Here is a 13,869-nt window from a genome sequence, read left to right as displayed (position 1 = left end):
CAGTAAAATAAGGCATTAACATCAAATCACAACTTTATTTTTTCATAATATGAACAAGCCATTTCTATAAAGTATAAAGAATACCTATCTCATATGAAGATTTCTTCACAGCAGGGGTTTCCATTAATCTTTTAGCTTGTAATTCAGCAGCAATAGCAACAGTACTTAAGACTTATACATCGCTCCATTGTGTTTTACAGTACTCTGAGAGGTTTACAAATATCAGCATCTTGCCCACCCCCGCACCCCCAGTCTGAGTCCTTATTTTACCAACCTTGAAAGTATGAAAGGCTGAGTCAATCTTGAGCTGGACAGGACTGAATTCTTGGCTTGGGCACTTTAACCACTACATTGCCACAGCTTTTAAAATTCAGTAGTTAAGATGTTGGAATAGTGGGGAAACCTGAATTTTAGGTCTGCTTTACACATGGTAGCCATCTGGGTGATTTTAAGCCAGTCACACTAACTTTCAGCCCTAGGAAGATGGCCTGGAAAACCACTTCTGAAAAGTTTCCAAGAAAAGTCAGTGGATTTATAGGTGACATGCCAGTAGTCAAATCTGATTTGGGAGCAATCTTTATTTAATTCTCAATATTAATATACTATTTTTTCTAGGTTCATAGAAGTTGAGATTTTGAACTGGAAGACATAATAGTGGATTTTTTCCCACGGTGTTCAACATATTAACTTGCTAGAATTAGTAGACCTACAAAGACCTACATATTAACAAAATGACCTTGCATGTTAAATTAAGCTTCTTTTGCATATAGAAAGTTTTTTGAGAAGATTGGTAAATAATTTTTACTAAGTTAAAGTCTAAATCTCTACTGGGAATCTTCAGCATTTATGTTGAGAAGTTTGATAATGCAAATCTAGTCACTATGTGGCTAGGTTCCCATTAAAAAATGTTAAAGCGGGGATGTCAAACTTGTGTCATCACAGTGGTGTCATGTGACATATCAGGATTTTTTCCCCCTTCGCTAAACCGGGCAGGGATGTGGCCAGTTTATAACATATCCGGTCAGGATGCCACGGGTTTGGCAGCCCTGTGTTAAAGGGAGGATTCTACTCACCAACACAATTTGTCATTTCAACAGCTGTGATATTTTCCATCCATTTTCCAATTGCAAAATATAGTGTCACACTTATATGAGTAAGGATATCATGTTTCATGTATATGTATTTTATATTGGCAAACTGTTCAGTTGAAATGATTTTTTAAATATAATAGAACAATTCATAATTATAGTTTATTCTAATCATATATAAATGCTTTGATTATAAAAATCATATCCTATTTTATTATATAATCAAAATACTGAGGAATATCTTTGATTTTATTAACAGTAAGGCTTATATATATACATATTTATCAAATAATATAGAGAAGTACAAGAAGAATGTCCTTTTTCCAATATCATCTCATTTCCTCTCAGTATTATTTTTTATTAAATTTATTTGCTGCTTATCTTGCTGGGGGTTACTTTAGGCAACTTACTATAATAAAAAGAAAAATTAAAAATTAAAATTGTTAACATTAAAACTTTAAACCAGGGGTGACAAACTTGCTTTCATTGAGGCCTCATAAGGGTTGTGCTTGGGAAGAGGGGGTGTGGCCAGGGGCATGACCAGCTCATCACTAATGTTGGAAGCAACTGTGGTGGGCTGGGGGGGATCTATTGTATCCAGCAGAGGAAGGCAAGACCAAGGAGGGGGCCAGACCCTTGTCCTTCAGAGGTGCCTCACTGTCCCTCTCTGGCCATGAGGAGGACCCCTGGATGGTAGCTCAGGCTGTCCAGAGCCCTAGACAGCAGAGGGCAAACACCCAGCCGAGCACTTGAGCTCCCAGGGTACTGGGACCTCACAACCCAGCCACGCCCAGCCCTGCTTCCCGCAGGGGGTGCCTGGCTGCACTTACCTCCTCCTCAAGGCGGCTGCTGCTGTTCTTGCTCTCTTTGGCCAGTTTTCTCATGATGTATACAGGAGGGCAAAATGTGTGGGTCAAAGGAAAGCCCACTCCCTCTCCATGCAAAAAGACTTGGCGTTGTAACCAAAGCATCCTCAGTGATAGGATAGAAGACAACCAGGAGAGGTCAGGGGGAGACAAGGAACAGCAAAAGAGCAACAGGGCTACTAGTGGCTAAGTGCTAAGGCAAGATGTCCCTCAGACCCTCCCTCCCTCATTATTTTACCTTACACAGTTTAGACAAAACTTATTTCCTTCCTTTCTTTTTCCCTTTTCTTCTTTTTCCTTCCCTCTTCCTTCTCCTTTTTTTTTCTTCCCCTCTTTCCTTATTTTTCTTTCCTTGTTCTCTTCCCATCTTTTCTTCCTTTTCTTTGTCTTTCCTCTTTACCTTTCTCCTTTTCTGTCCCTTCTTGGATGCTCAAATGCAAAAGGGGAAACGTTTCTCAATGCGTTGTGATCAAATGCGACTTTTGCTAGTAGTTTGTTTTGGTGGAACTCTGCAAGCAAAAACAGAGTTCAGGAGGGTGGTTCATTTTTTACTATGACGGCCTCCTACAACCCTCTGCCAGTGAAAACTGTTTAACATCCCTGCTTTAAACCATTTGAAGAGTACGATTAGGCTGACTGAGGTTAAGATCATTTTCATCATAATTGTGTTATAGAGTTCTGAAAATCCTAGGGCTCATTCTTTTTCCTATAAAAGAAGAGAATACAGATTAATGCTTCAATTTAAAATAGCTTTTCCATATCTAACTGCAAGGCTACTGTTTACTGATACCATACTGATATTATATCTGAATTTGCTAATCTCATAAAATTCAGCTGGAGGAAAATGGTTCCCTTTCACAATTACTTCCCAATAGCCTATAATTGAGTATACAGCCAATGACCCAAGGGGTAGTAAAAACCTTCAGTGTTAGCAACCATTGATAGCTTGATTCTGAATGAACCCATTCAGTTCTCTTTGAAAGCTATCCATATTGCTTGCTGTTATCACCATGCTGGCAGTAAATTCCCCAAATTAGCTGCGTATGGCGTGAAAAAAATATTTCTTTCTTGCCATCTTTAATCTCCCTGCATTTAGTTTGCACCTACTCTTTTTCAGGCACAATATTCAATTAAACTAGTCAACTACAGGTAGATTTTTCCACATCTTTTGAAAAGGTAATGGTGGCTTTAAAACATTGTGTATTATACATACATATAGAATGCATGCTATATATTACTCAATTGTTACCAACAGAGTTGAACAAACAATACATTTAAATAATTTAGATTAACATAATTATATGGTATACATTATTATATGCAATATTAATGCATATATTAATAACTATGAGATGCATGGAATAATAATATAAACTGGTAGGTATGACAGTTCTGGTTAATATTTGAAGATGTTGATTATAAAATAGGTGAGATAAGAATTCTAAGTTAATCCTATCATTACATTTTTTTTATATTACATCACTACCTTACATCGTTCAGAAGCAAACGATGAATGGATTCATTTTTTAGTAATTAAAAGAAACCCCCCAAAAATGCTCTAGGTATGAGCATGCAGGCATTCACCCATTCAAAGCAGAAAAGTGGATTCAGTTCTGGCCTAGGTGTTCTCACTATGCATGTGCTCAGGAAAAAAAATACAGCTTCTTTCAAGTGCCAGAGAAAGATAGTGTGAGTATAACCACATCAGATCAGAATCACTTTTTTTTGCTTTATATTCAAATACTATGTTATCAGTGGTTCTTGAAAAACATCATACAAATTTGCACATTTTAATTTACATGCAAAAAAATCATTATGAAAATTAGAAATTTGGTCATTCCTTTGGATATATTTATTCCACCTACATTTTAAAAAAAAAAGCTCTAATACAGATTATTAAAACAGTAGCAAAAAATCTATGGTTATTCACAAAACTTACGTTTGGGGCAAGATACCCATGTATTTGCATATAATGTACAGCATGATTTCATCAGCACCTCCTCCTATTGATACCAATCTTAAATCTCTGCCATGACAGAAAAGGCAAACAAAAGTATCAATAAAATGAAATTTGTTCTGCTTCGCCTTTCACTTAATACAATTAATATTAAACTTGATATTGTTTAATGTACTTGTTTAACTAAGTCAATGTGAATTGTGAATTACTTTAATATACTAATCATCATCATCACTTAAAATGTATTAGATTTGTTAGTATAACATTTTAGTTTGAGTCATCAATCTAAGGATTCTTGGCAAGTATAACTAAGTATGGCTGCATATATAGCACCCAAAGCCTCCTAGGGAAATCTTGTCAACATTTCTATGTTGTCAAGCTGAATAGCCATCAGTTGGAAAACAAGATTCCTACTCTAGTGCTGCTCTTCAGAAAATGGAGACCATGATCTTGAATCACAGTAGGGTTTAATCTTCTGCATTAATACCTGTGACTTTGATTGTGGTGGGAGTTAAGGTTAGGGCTTCCACAGAATTGTTCTGATGCACATTATCTCTGTGTGTTTATCAGACAAAATGCATTCCATAAAATTTTTCCAGAATCCCAGTCAGTCCTCTATCTCAGAAAAGCTTGCTAATTCCTTGTGGGGGGAGAGGCGCGTTACTTCAATTCTATTTTGGCATGCCTCTTTGAATTAGAAATGAATGCTCTTCATTTGCAAATATGTGTAGTCCTTAGTTTACAAGCAATTGGGACTGGAATTACCATAATTAAGCCATAGTGACAGCGGTTCTGGCAGTCCTAGTTGCCATTGTTAAGCAAATCATTGAGGGTCATTAAGTGAAGACATTGCATGATCACTATTTGTGATCTCTTGGGTCGCATGATTGTGGGATGCTGCAACAGTTAGAATGCTAAGGATTGTCCATAAGTACAGGTAGCCCTATGACCATAATTGAGCCCAAATTTTGAGAAATTTGTTAAGTGAGTTTTGCTCTATTTTACAACTTTTCTTATCGTGTATGTTAAGTGAATCATTGCAGTTGTTAAATTAGTAACATGTAACAATGTTGTTAAGTGGATTTGGCTTCTCTATTGACTTTGTATGTCAGAAGGTCACAAAAGGGGAATCACATGATCCCGGGACATTGCAACTGTCATAAGTATGAATCACCACATGTCAAGCATCCAAGTGTAAATACGTGCTCATGGGGATGGTGCAGTGGTCATAAAGTGAGAAAAATGGTCATTTCAGTGCCGTCGAACTGAACTTCGACGTGTAACTTCGAACAGTTGTTAAACAAACTGTTAAGTCGAGTGCTACCTGTACCAATTGTTCAGTGAACTGCAATTTTGAAAAGATGCTGAGTGAGTGGCCATTAACCAAAGACTCCCTGTAGAATTATAGATTAGAGTATTTTTTAATCAGTGAATAAGATGTTACATTCAGAAAAAAAGGTGCTTTCAATGTGATCATGCAGAATAAAATAGGGCTATGCAAGAATTTCAGATCTCATATTTATAGAACATAGAATAACAGGATTGTTATTCTATATTCTACATAAGGAATCTTGGACGTCATCTAGTCCAACCTCCTGGTCAAGAAGAGACCCTATACCATTCTGGACTAATGGCTGTCCAGTCTCTTCTTGAAAATCTCTAGTGATGGAGCAACCACAACTTTCAGAGGTAAGACATTCCACTTATTAATTGTTCTCACTGTTCTCTCCTTAGTTCTAGGCTGGATCTCTCTTTAATGGTTTTCCACCTCAGCATACCTAGTTCTCTCAACATTTCATTGTATAATGTAGCCTCCTGACCCCTTATCACTTTGTTGCTCTTCTCTGATCAATTCTAGAGTATCAATATCTTTTTCTGCTGTGCTGACCAAAACTGGATGCAGTATTCTAGGTGTGTGTGTGTGTGAACGTATGCACATGCATGCATATATATGTATATTACAAACATACATTTATTGAAAATATGTTCATTGTTTGAAATAGTTCCTGTTTTCAAAAAGGCTGGATTTCCAACTTACTTTTCTTATTGTACTTAATGGTTTGGTTTAATTTTACATTGAATATAAATGTTGTTGGTCAATGATGGAAATAAAAGTTTACTATCACTTCTTCAGCTGTTCTCCCTGTGAATTTGTAAGGGTTTTGGGGGGGCGGGGGAGGGGGTGGATTTGAGTGCATTTGAGCTGAAACATGAGGTTTGGGGAATTTTAGAAGAAACCTGTACTGTAATTATCCCATAGGATACATAGTACTCACAAAGTTTCCTGGATTATAAAATGTATATTTTCTAAAAAATTAACATTAACGACATGTATCCAGTACCATACTTCAATTACAATGCATCAACTATTAATACCTGATTGATAATTTGAATGCTTGTGACATTACAGACTTATACAGATAGACGAAAGGGTTAATCCTTCTTACCTGTAGATTCTACTCACTAGCACTTCATTAGTGTACCCCATTCCTCCCCAGAACTGGAGACAACTATCCGAAATCTCTCGACAAAGGCGACCACACTTTAACTTGGCCATGGATATAAGTTTGGTCACATCATTTCCGCGTAAGTAGAGACCTCAAATAAAAATACAAACTTTCCTGTCAAGTTAACCATGTATATAAAAAATAATGTAACTTATAGGTAGATTATTGCAAATAAATTTTTACTGCACTTACCTACTGCCTCATATAGCAATGCACGAAGGAGTTCCAATTCCATAGCTAGTTCAGCCAGGCGAAAATGCACTATTTGATTATGAAGTATTGGCTGGCCAAATGTTTTCCTTTGAGAAGTATAATCAATAGTTTTTTTTATCAGGATTTCTAAAGCTGACAGTGCTAAATATGCAATGTAATAAAAGATGAAAGTAAATATATTTAATTCCTTTCCATTGGAGATTAAGTTATCCTTCCCCTCCCTCTCTCCCTCCAGATTTTTCTGAATTTTTGCATATCTTTGCCATAGGACATGATCAAGAGTTTCCCTTGGATATTATTGTTACTTAAAGGGAATCAAAGTGAGTAACAGCAATTCTGTGTTTGTTTCATGGGCAATATGCAATGTGTGTGGTCATCAACCTCCTTAAAATTCAATAAGTGGTTGCACCATCTTGAACTTCAGTAATGCTTCCTAATAATTATACAGGAATTTTACCTGTTTCTTTCCTTTCTTTGCTCAGTAAAATTTGACATTTTTCTAACTTAAACTGCTTGCATCAAGACTTGCTACAATATTTCAGCTTTTAGGTCTAGAGAGGAAAGGTGTCAAACTCAAGGCCCAGATACAGGCCATGGGGTGCTTACATCTGGCCCATGGGGCTATGCTAGAAACAGCAAAGGACTGGCCCACGGTGCCTCTGCCAGAGAAAATGGAGTTCACGAGGACCTCCCCAGCTCCATTTTCAGCTGTGATGCCATCCTCTGCTAGTGAAAATGGAGATCAGGGAGGCCGCAATTGGCCCCTCCAAGCTCTGTCTTCAGTGGCAAAGGGAGGCAGGAGGCTGTCGCAGCTGAAAATGGAGCTTGCTGGCAAAGCCCTTGGGCCACCACAGAAGCCCCCGACATGAGTGATGTCAAGATGGCCAGGCCTACCCCATCCCCAAGTTCAAATAACCGTGATGTGTCCCTCAATGAAATTGAGTTTGAGTATCTAAACCCAGATTTAGTTCTTCATCCAATCTCTCACAGATCTATTTGTTTATTTGGCAATACTGCTTTGGTTTAAAACTCATCTGCGATTCAGTTTCAACAGATACAGCTTGATATTCTGTAGAATTGTTTCACATGTTTTGTATGATAGCAAGCAGCCTATATCCTGAGACCGAAGAGCATCTCCAAACTGTGAACTTATGCTCTCTCTGATGACTGATATGAGATTTGGAATTAATTTATTTAATTAAAACCAATCTGGAATTCTTTATTTATTTATTGAATTTATATTGCTGCCTATTCGCCCATGGCGACTCAAGGCAGCTTACAGAATATAAAACCTCATTTAAAGCAATAAAAATAATCAAATAATATAATAAAATAAAATCACCCCCTGCCCCGGTGACAGCAGATCATATGAGCCACTTAATGGGTTCCATCCCACTCTGGGTTCCCAAGGCCCGCAGGCAGAACCAGGTCTTCAGCATCTTCCAGAAGAAGAGGGGGCTGTTCTAATCTCTGGGGAAATGATGTTCCAAAGAGAGGGAGCCACCACAGAGAAGGCCCTTCTTCTGGGTCCCACCAAGTGTATCTCCCTCGGGGATGGGATCCGCAGCATTGCCTGCCTCCCTGCTCTGGTGGTTGGGTAGATATGACCAGCAAGAGATGGTCCCTCAGATAACTTGGTCCCAAACCATGAATGGCTTTAAAAGTGATAACCAACACCTTGAATTGCACCCGGGAACAAATAAGCAGCCAATGCAGCTCCCGCAGGAGAGGTGATACATATGCACCTCAGAGTCTGCACAAAACCATGCAGGCTGCTGCATTTTCCACCAACTGGAGTTTCTGGATGCTCTTCAAGGGCAGCCCCATTGCAATAGTCAAGACGGGAAGTGACTAGGGCATGAGTGACTGTAAGTCGGGATTGTTGGCCTAAGAAAAGATGTAACTGGTGCACAACCCCCAATTGCGCATCAGACATAATAGCACCTGAAAAGGCTCTGGAAGGTCATCTGGGTGCTTCAACTTCAAACAGTGGCTATCTCTCAAGAATATTCCCAAATATAGGATAAAATTTCCAGGAATCTCATGACATTATCAGGCCTTTCTTGATCTGGCTAGAGTCAATTTTTGTGGTTTCGTTGTTTTTAAAACGGTGAAACAAGAAGCTTGTCTATTGTTCCAGACTTTCACTACTACAGGACTATTTTTCTAACTTTAGAGTAATGAAGCCCCAACGGTTCCACATGGCCTTGTAATATTATCCAGACTGATAGACATCAATGACTTTATTATGGAGGTTGTCATATGTTCTCTGGGGGGGCCAGTTCACTGTGATAAGGAGAAACTTAGTGAAATGGATAAAGGAAAGAGCTGGCCCAAATTAATCCTGATTGTTCAATGAAGCATTCAAACAACTGTTGTAATTATTATTTTTTAGTTGTATTGATTTTTTTAAAAAAATAAAGTTGTATGCTGCTCACTTTGCCAAAGCAAATAAAAATAGACAACTTGGTTTATAAAAAATATAAATGTTTGGTGTTTTTCATCAGAACTGTTATACAGCAGAGAGACCCATATAAAGTTTTGGTAACATTTAGTGGCAAAAATATCCAAAATTCTGGAAAACTGAATGGGAACAAATGCTTTTTTGTAGATTTGTATATAGAAGGAATCTGCAGCTATGGAAATGCATACAATATTGTCTTGAACAAGAATTTGGATACCATGTTCATAATTGAGAGGGTTGCTATATTTTACTGCCAAAGTCAACTTTCCACATTGTTTTGTAAGAAAAACCCATCTTAGTAGCTAGACAGTGTGGCTTATTACTTACATGAGGCTACTATCCATATTCGTTCTTCTTGGAACTGCAACATCTGGTATTTAAACCCCATTCCTTCTTCTCCAATGAGGTATTTGCTGGGAATTCTGACATTTTCAAAGAAGATATCTGCTGTGTCAGATGCTCTCATACCAAGCTTGTCAATTTTCTTAGCAAGGTGAATACCTGAAAACCAGTGTTTATAGATCAAGGGAAATGATTAATACAAATGAGTAAGATGAATTGCATATGTGGGACATTCAGTGACAACTAGATTATGGCCTTTTATAACCTCATTAAAATTTATCATTAAAAATGTGCAAGTGTTAGTAAAATTAATGCTTCTGTTTATGTGTGTGTGTGGAAACTATTACTGTCCATAAAAAAAATTGGAATACTAAAAATTGTGAGTAGATATTCTAGTCACAAGCCTGAAAAAAATATCTTTTCTGATTTGAGAAAGACAAAAAATAAAGAACCACTCTGAGACCGAATGGGCAATCTCTGTATTTGATAAGTAAATAAACAAGTGAATGGTTGCTGTTTTTACTATGGAATATGCCTATTCTTTTCCGGAAGAATAATTTTTTTAAATCCTTCAAAAAAAATAGTTTGTTTATTGGCTTGTCAAGAAAGTCATTTGATAGTATCCTTTATTTACACAGGGAATAATAAACGCTCATAATATACTGTGGTGCTTCTGTATGTGTTTAGAGACTTTTCATACAGTGTTGTCACCTGAACAAGATTCGAATTCCAAATTATTTTTGGGGGGGAGGGGAACATGCCTAAAAGAGTCAGGGACTTTTGACTGGCTAGTCTAAGTTCCATCTGTATCAATGAATTTACAAATTTACAGATTTGAAGAAAAAAGAAAGGAGGAGGAGTACAACATGGATAAATGCTGTATTCTGAAAAGTCAAAAGCTTAGCTAAATAATTTAAAGCAAAACAACACTCTAAATCAGGGGTGTCAAACTAGTGGCCCACAGGCCAGATGCATCATGCGCAGGCCGTGCCCACCCATGCTCCGTGAAGGAGGAAAATGTCACGAAATGTCACGTGATGGCAACGTGACACCGCAAGTATGACACCTGTGCTCTAAATTAACTTAGCTTTCTTTCTCTAAATAGACAAGTGATTGATGTATCAAGAATAAGTAACTGAGGGGCAGAGGATATTTTATCCAGGAAAATCATGTCATCTGATGATATTACCTAATTTTGGTAATGAAACACCTACAAGACAAGCAAGTTCAGAGAGCACAAAGGACCCCTCATTTCAACCCTGAGCTACAAATATTCTCCTTTATTAGAATCATGCCACTTCTTCCAATGTATTTTATTGTCTTCTAAGCAGTTTAAGACTAGCTTGTACATTCTTGAACAAGGCCCAAGTTTCAGATATTTGGTAATTTTGTCTGAATAGTAGTTTTTGAACTCACAGACCTATAATTTCCTGGATCTCCACAGGCTCTTTTTAAAAGTTGAAAATACTTCGGTCATTTTCCATACCGAAGAAGGCAGCCTGAAGACAGGGGGTCATAATGTCATTCTGGGTCACAATTTTATTTTATTTTATTTTATTGCCAAAAAAAGGGTAAGTTGAAAAAGGTAATTGCTGAAAACCAGAGTATTGTGATAACTGTATAAATTTGATCACTTTGGCTTATAATCACCACTTACCAGGAACATAAGCTATTTCATATTGAGAAGACAGTTGAATGAATCATCTGCAGCTTGTGAAGATTATTTACTTTTTTTAGTTTAAACAAATTCAAGTGAGGATCCCTGAATAATGCTTTTCAAGTATCCTTGGACAAACTTTCTGGAAAAACTGGATTATCTGGACCCTTTCGATGAGTTTCAGGGCTAGACACTGGGCCGGAACAGCCTTGGTATTTCATGGATGTTCCCTGGTGGGAACAGCATGGAGGTGTGCATCTCTCACGTGGTTTTTAATACTATTATTTATATTTTTATAATATTTTACTTGTATTGTGTATAGGTTTTATAGAGTTTTACACTTTTAATATTGTAAACCACCCAGTTATCCTGTTATAAGATAGGCATAAAATAAAAATAATAAAAATAAAATAAATAATAAAATAAATAAATAATAAAATTATTAAATAAAATAAATATAGTCTTTTGGGCCAACTAAGGGAAGTATGGTTCTGTGCTGGTTCACCTCCTCCTTCAGAGAGGTTGGTCTCAACTAGTGTTGATAGAAAGTAAGAGATCTATTTCATGGCTGCTGCTCAAAGAATAGGTAGAATTTGTGAGCTAGAGGGCCTTTGCTCCACTTCATATTGTGTGCCAGTTACACCCTTTCCTGTAAAGGGAGGCTCTCTACCAGGTAATTCATGCCCTGGTCATCTCCTGTTTGGACTACTGCAATGTGCTCTACATGGGGCTCCTCTTGAAAAGTATCCAAAAATTTCACCACTATACAATGCAGCTGGGGCACCCAAAGAATAGTGCATGTAACATCTCTGCTGCATGAGTTGCATTGGGTACTAGCTTGCTTCTCAGTCCAAGATGTTGGCAATGATTTTTAAAGCCCTATGTGGTACAGGGCCATGTTACCTATGGAGCTGTCTTCGTGTTGTTACATCAGCCCGTCCCACCCATCAGGAATGGAAGATGTGTTATAGACTCTCCCAACCAAAGAGTTCCAACTAGCAGGGTCCAAGATGAAAACTTTCTCTGCCATTGTTCCTGGAATGTGGAGCATTCTCTGCCTGAGGTGAGGTGGGCACCTCACTCTCTTGGCCTTCCATGAATGTTTAAAATCATGGCTCTGTGGCCTTGCTCAGGGTGTGCAAAGGAGCACACAACCATGGGGCTGATTAGTGCCCTGAAAGCCCTGCCCCCACCTTTTAGTTATTATTTTTTAAAAAACATTCATCGCCTCTTTTACATTTTATGTATTGTTTTTATGTTTTTAATATTTTATTATACTCTGCCCAGAGTCCTTCTATGAGGGAGATGGATGGTTCTTCTTAAAGTTGATAAATAATAGGCTTAAGTGATATTTCCTGGATTCCAGTGGTCCTCAACCTTTCTGGGATCGGTTCTGTAGAGAAATTTTTTTCTGCAGACAGGAGGGTTTTCCAAGCTGCCTGCATATACCATGGATGAGCTTTGCTTGTTTGTGCAGACCAGTTTGCTGGTATGCCATGGACTGGTGCCAGTCCATGGACTGGGGTTTGGGGATCTCTGATATACACTATTATATATAAAGAATGCTGTTTCATATCAGTAACATGGGCAGTCTCTGTTCTACCTGTTTTTGTAAATTAGTACAAACAGTTTTATCAAATCTTAATCACTAATAAATTGAGAAGCCAACAAGCTTCACCAACTCTTCACTGACAAGTGTCTCATTCTTCTGCACTAGAATAACATAGAAAAATGGTATATATCAGAATTACTGACTTTACTAAAGCAAAAGGCATGACCCAGTATTACAGCACATTTTGTTTTTTAAAAAAATTATTCAATAAAAGTATTGTCTTTATGTTGGAAAATCAGAAAAATCACTCATAGCTTAATCAGTGCAATTTATTTGAAAAACTTTTCAGTTCTATTTCTTTCTTTAGAATTACTCATCAGTGAATTACTTCTTTAGAATTAGTCATCAGTGAGCTTAGAAACATTTTAATAATAATATAATCCTTTGATAGTTTTTAAGTAAGTTCACTAATCCAAAAATTTCATTTATATTTTTAACCACTAACAGACCACAATTAAGGTTGAGTGGTACCTAGCATTAGTTCTTTTTTAGCTAGAGAACATTCTCAATTGTGCTTTTGTTCTTTCTATGTTAGTTGAACCCCACTTGTTTTTATTATTATTATTTATTAGATTTATATTGCTGCCTATTCGTCATGGTGACTCAAGTTAGAAACAACTACCCTAATATTGAACTTAATAACACAGAGAACCACTTCTTGTGATATCTCCCATTTATCAACTTATCCACTTTCAAGCAGCTATAAAACTTTTCCATTTAAAGGGGACTATAGTATTTTTAACCTTTCTTCCTTCACCGGGTTCAGTGCACCAGACACATTGGGAAAACTGACTTCACAATTTCTTCATTATTAATGGTATTTCTGAGTGATATTCATCTGGGTACTTAGTGTGGAAAAAAATTGATAGTTATCATTGAGACATAGTCCTTGCTGAAGAATATCCAACATGATCAACAAAGGGAAGGCCATGTTTAAGTAATCTACATGAATATTTTAGGGTATTAATAAACATGTAATAAGCATGAGCCAGTAGATATTATCTACTAAGGTTTTCAAAAAAAAAACCACCCAAACATTTGATTACTCATTCTTCAAATATTTCTCAGTGAATTTAAGAACCATGGAATAAAAGGGTAGGTTGTCTTGTGTGTAAGAGTCAGGCTAAATAATATAAGTTTATAAAACATGGAAGAATAAATGG

At 37.1% G+C, this 13,869-nt stretch overlaps 1 protein-coding gene across 1 annotated transcript in view; it reads right to left on the bottom strand.

Moving 5' to 3' along the window:
- Positions 1-15: 15 nt before the first annotated feature.
- Positions 16-13,869, bottom strand: part of LOC113440049 (putative acyl-CoA dehydrogenase 6) — a 65,882-nt gene continuing 52,028 nt past the window's right edge. The window contains exons 6-10 of the mRNA XM_087916289.1: positions 9,423-9,596; positions 6,611-6,772; positions 6,359-6,509; positions 3,894-3,980; positions 16-2,660 (exon numbers count right to left, since the gene is read on the bottom strand). Of these exons, the coding sequence (XP_087772415.1) occupies positions 2,642-2,660; positions 3,894-3,980; positions 6,359-6,509; positions 6,611-6,772; positions 9,423-9,596 (593 nt within the window). The 3' untranslated portion in view covers positions 16-2,641. The remainder of the gene's footprint in view (positions 2,661-3,893; positions 3,981-6,358; positions 6,510-6,610; positions 6,773-9,422; positions 9,597-13,869) is intronic.

This window comes from Pseudonaja textilis, chromosome Z (genome assembly GCF_049901715.1).
Source record: "Pseudonaja textilis isolate UNSWEBS1 chromosome Z, rPseTex1.2, whole genome shotgun sequence".
Taxonomy (NCBI): Eukaryota; Metazoa; Chordata; class Lepidosauria; order Squamata; family Elapidae; genus Pseudonaja; species Pseudonaja textilis.
The sequence above is the reverse complement of the archived record's forward strand: the minus strand, read 5'-3'. Positions and strand labels throughout refer to the sequence as shown.